The sequence below is a fragment of the Aquarana catesbeiana genome, linkage group LG01 (genome assembly GCF_042186555.1).
Source record: "Aquarana catesbeiana isolate 2022-GZ linkage group LG01, ASM4218655v1, whole genome shotgun sequence".
NCBI classification, from domain to species: Eukaryota; Metazoa; Chordata; class Amphibia; order Anura; family Ranidae; genus Aquarana; species Aquarana catesbeiana.
In genome coordinates, this window is record NC_133324.1 from 951,328,535 (window position 1) to 951,333,067 (window position 4,533).

General features: G+C 42.2%; 1 protein-coding gene across 1 annotated transcript; it reads left to right on the forward strand.

The window, feature by feature from the left end:
• The first annotated feature begins 224 nt into the window (after window positions 1–224).
• LOC141126465 (gamma-crystallin-3-like) lies at window positions 225–4,148 on the forward strand. Its single transcript, XM_073612409.1, has 3 exons — window positions 225–323; window positions 1,286–1,528; window positions 3,827–4,148. Exons 1-3 carry the CDS (start codon window positions 225–227, stop codon window positions 4,100–4,102), a joined length of 618 nt encoding a protein of 205 aa, XP_073468510.1. The 3' UTR covers window positions 4,103–4,148.
• Window positions 4,149–4,533: the final 385 nt, after the last annotated feature.

Genomic DNA, 4,533 nt, shown 5'->3' on the forward strand with positions numbered 1-4,533 from the left:
ATATCACATAACATCTTACATAAAACACACACATATACATGGATTCCAAACTATTCAAGTGACTGGTTGCTGCAGCAAAAGTTTTGTTTCAGTTAGGCAGTCTAGGTAAAGCATTTGGGTGCTGATGCAAGGGGAAATATGCAAACAATGGTCTCACAGAAACACTGAACAATTCTCAATAGCGTGGAAAAGCTATTCATTCTGATTGGGCAAAGCCTAAACATATGAGAAATGTTGCAGGTTATATAAAGGCCATTTTCCACAAGCTATCTACCAGTGCAGACCAACAGGAGCACACTGACAAGACAAGCAAAATGGGAAAGGTAAGAAGGGCATAAAAATATTCAAATATCAAATGAATCTTTAGCCAATGGTTCAGCCTGTGGATATTGATTGCTAGTAGCTGAATAACTCTGTTTAAGTTTTAGCCTTAAAATTGTGTGGATTTGTAAATACTGAGGTCTATTTTATAGGCAGCTTGTCAGACGTCCATTATCTGGCACAGCTGAGGCTGTCACATATTATATGGCCAAACATTTGTGACTACCGGACCCTTACACCTATATGAGCTTGTTGGAAATCCCATTCCAAAACCTTGGCCATTAATATGGAATTGCTTTTCTTTCATGCCTAAAACAGTTGCCAGCTCTTTTGGGAAGGCTTTTGTGATACTTTAGAGTATTTTTGTAGGAATGTGGGCCCATTTTGCCAAAAGAGCATTTATAAGGTCAGGTACTGATGCGGGTCAAGAATGCTTGACTTACGATTGGTATTCTAATTCGTCCCAAAGATGTTCAATGCGGTTGAGGTCAATGACAAAAGTCTGTGATATATTTGGCAGTAGTGGTTCAATTAAAAATAGTCTTTCTCAAACCTTTTACGCCATAGGAACCCTTAAAATAATATTCACATCTCAGGGAAACTCCTGCTAGGATTAGTCCAATAGGGGGTCATTAAATGCCCCTTACATTGCTGGTCGGTGGGAAGAATGCCCCCCCTTACAGTGGTGCCACTCTTACAGACAGCTTTAAAGATCATTGATGCCATGCTACTGGCTCTGCCAAGTGGTGATGGACCTGGATCTATGAAGATACCATCAAATAGGAGGTCAATTAGCCACAGCTCAAGGAATTGTCAGCAACCTCTGGAGGAACCCTAGGATTTCAATGAGACCTGGTTGAGAATGGCTATATTAAAAATATTGTCCACGCTGTTTCATGTAATTCTAAAACTCAACCATTCTATTGATCCTGAATTGACCTGTTCTTGTTTTATCACTCAACAGATCATCTTCTACGAGGACAAGAACTTCCAGGGTCGCTCTTATGAGTGTAGCTCTGAATGTCCCGACCTGTCCTCATACTTCAGACACTGCAACTCCATTCGGGTGGAGAGTGGGAACTGGATCCTGTATGAGCTCCCCAACTACAGAGGATACCAGTACTTCCTCCATAGAGGAGACTATCCTGACTTCCAGCAATGGAGGGGCTATAATGACTCCATTAAGTCTTGTCGTCTGAGCCCCCAGGTAATAACACATTGTGCACTCTGGTGCCAAAGCTGTCTATAGCTGTTAAATAATAATGTCCTATTGTAATCACTGTCATTTTTATGAGGTGAAATGCCCACTACTCCTATAATTACAGGTGATCATTGATTGTACAGGTAAGAAAACCTATTTTAAGCTTTACTTGTCCTGCCAGTATACACTGCCCCAATGGAGTTGTTCTTCTCCTCTCTCCTATTTCCCTGCTCTGTAGGGCTAAACAGAAATCCTCAACTAAGCCAAGTATTTTAATTTTATTTGAAAAAATTGTGAAAATTGATAAAGCACAGTTGGATTAAGCATGGCCAAGTAACCTTCTTTGTCTGTGGGCACTTTATATGATACTCATGTCATTTGCACATTACACTCAAGGGAGAACTGGCCTGCAGGGCATTTGCCCCTTGAGCCAGGACTAGTAAAATACAGTATGTTGTGCTGGTGTAAGTAGATAGAGATACTTTGCCATTCAGACCTCCGTCATAGTCAAACCCTTCAATCTGTAACACTGACTAATGGGTGTTAGTTAGCTACCTGCTTTCTGTTCAGACCTCCAATTACAGTAAATGTGGATTCACGAAATTATTTGAAGCGACTGTAAATGTATGAATTTTTTTTAATTAAAATAACAAGCAGGTTATACTTACCTGCAGAGTAGAATAGTTTTGCACAGAGCATCCCCGATCCTCCTCTTCTCGGGTCCCCTGTCGGGATTCCTGCCCTCTGCCTAGTGCCCCCATAACAAGCTGCTTACTATGGGGCACTTGTGCATGCTTGCTCCCAAGCCCCACTACCACTCCCTCCCAATGGCGTCCCTGGGGGGGGCAGAGGGGCCCTGACCCCCCCCCCCCCACATTATGCTGTGCCCCACCATGTGCCCCCCAATAAAAAAAAATATATATTTTTTTTTACAAAAAATCAATGTCTAAGAGGGGGAGAGTCCCCAGTCAGCTCCTGTGGGTAATTCCTCCCCCCTCCCTCTGCTTGCTGACACTGTATAATGCGAGCACTCACACAACCACAGCCGCCCGATCTGCTCCTTCCCCTGCATCCTCATTGGCAGGGAGAAGAGCGAGTTGCAGGAAGGACTCCACCAGGACTCTCAGTTACTGAAAAAACAGACTGATTTCTCCCATCCTAAGGACAGGAGAACCAGCCTGTAAATTCCAAGAGATGCCAGACCAGAGCAGTCAATAGCAGGGGCAGGACAGCAAGAGGAGGCTGGGAAACCCCACAGTGGCAGAACACCAGGGCCTGGAGGCAAGACAACCTTTGCAACTCTGATAGTTCTCCCACTGCTTTGGATCCTTATATTTTCTTGGTATGCTGGTGACATATATATCTTGTTTTCTGCCACCCTGGGGGGGCCCAATACAGTAGGAAGGGAGCTCACTGCAGAACATGTGAAAGGGCCATTGTGGGGTCGTAGTAAAGGGCCCCAGTATATATTTATATATCTATATATCTATATATATATCTATATATATATGCATTTTATAGTTGCCCCCCTACTTTTGTCCCTGTCTCCCCATGTGCCCCCCCTAAATATGAAAGCTGGAGACACCACTGCTCCCTCCTCACTGGCTGTGATAGACAGCAGCAGGAGCAAATAGCTGCTGTCTGTGAGCCAATGAGGAGGGAAAGAGCCAAGAGAGCTGCCATTCTCATGCACATCGTTAGATCGAGATCGGGCTTAGTTAAGTATGGGGGAGGCTGGGGGGAAATGCTTGCTATGGGGCACTCATGTATGCTCACTCGCAGGACCCACTCTGTGTCTCTATTGACTGAAGATTTTTTACCTCAATGTTGAGAATGCATTAAGGTAAAAAAAACTTCTGCCCTTAGAACAACTTTGAAAGAGGAGTAGAGTCTGTCAAGTTATTGGATTGGGGGTGGGGGTAGGGGTGGTAAACCTGAAGAAAAGCTTTAACAGCTAAGTCTGAGGTTTTAATCAGACAAATGCAACCTCAAAGCAGATGCTGTATCATTAGCTAACCCATAGTTCTTTAGATCCCTTGTCATGTGTTAATTGTTTATCTATCAAAAAAAAAGAAAAAAATATAAACAGTTTAAGAATATACTGTATAAGGTTAGAATATTGACTCCAAATCATTAATGTTTAATTATAACATATGGGGGAATATTGAATATTTCTACACTCTATCCAAACCTGAAAAAAATTTTAGGGTGCATTTTTATTGGAAATGATAGCAGTAATGTGACCAATTCCTTTTTTTGTTTACATTGCTTTATGTTTTATCGTTGTGTAACTTATTTTAACAGCACCAAGGTTCCTTCAGAATCAGGATTTATGAGAGAGAAGACTTCAGAGGTCAGATGATGGAGTTCACTGAGGATTGTCCTTATGTTTATGGGAGATTCCGCTATAATGACATCCACTCTGTTCATGTCCAAGACGGCTACTGGATGTTCTATGAGGAGCCCAACTATAGGGGACGTCAGTATTACCTGAGACCTGGAGAGTACAGGAGATACAACGACTGGGGAGCCACAAGCCCCAGAATTGGGTCCTTCAGACGTCTCCATCATTCCTTTTAAATGTTTAAAAACATTTTACGTTTTTTGCTTGATAATAAACTTGATAAAGACATTTTTTCTGTTTGTTTTTCATTTATGCAATGTAGATTTTCGATGAGAGTTTGTACAGTGCAGCAACCTATACAACCAATCAAAAGACACTCTTAGATAGAGACAAAGTCATCTATATGAAAATATATTGTGCACTGGATGAGAGTCGCATTCCATCATAAAATCACGTATTAATTTATTCCATTCAGAATAAGTTAGTTGCTCATAGAAATCATGAAGAATATTTATTAAAATCAGATGATGGAGTTCACATGTCCATGATGGCTACTGGATGTTCTATGAGGAGCCCAACTACAGGGGATGTCAGTATTACCTGAGACCTGGAGAGTACAGGAGATACAGCGACTGGGGAGCCACAAGCCCCAGAATGGGGTCCTTCG

Bases quoted from the DNA above. Each gene is read 5' to 3' on its own strand.
- LOC141126465 (XM_073612409.1), top strand. From the start codon at position 225: ATGAGAAATGTTGCAGGTTATATAAAGGCCATTTTCCACAAGCTATCT. The intron at 324-1,285 runs GTAAGAAGGGCA...ATCACTCAACAG, and splicing joins AGACAAGCAAAATGGGAAAG to ATCATCTTCTACGAGGACAA. The intron at 1,529-3,826 runs GTAATAACACAT...TTATTTTAACAG, and splicing joins CTTGTCGTCTGAGCCCCCAG to CACCAAGGTTCCTTCAGAAT.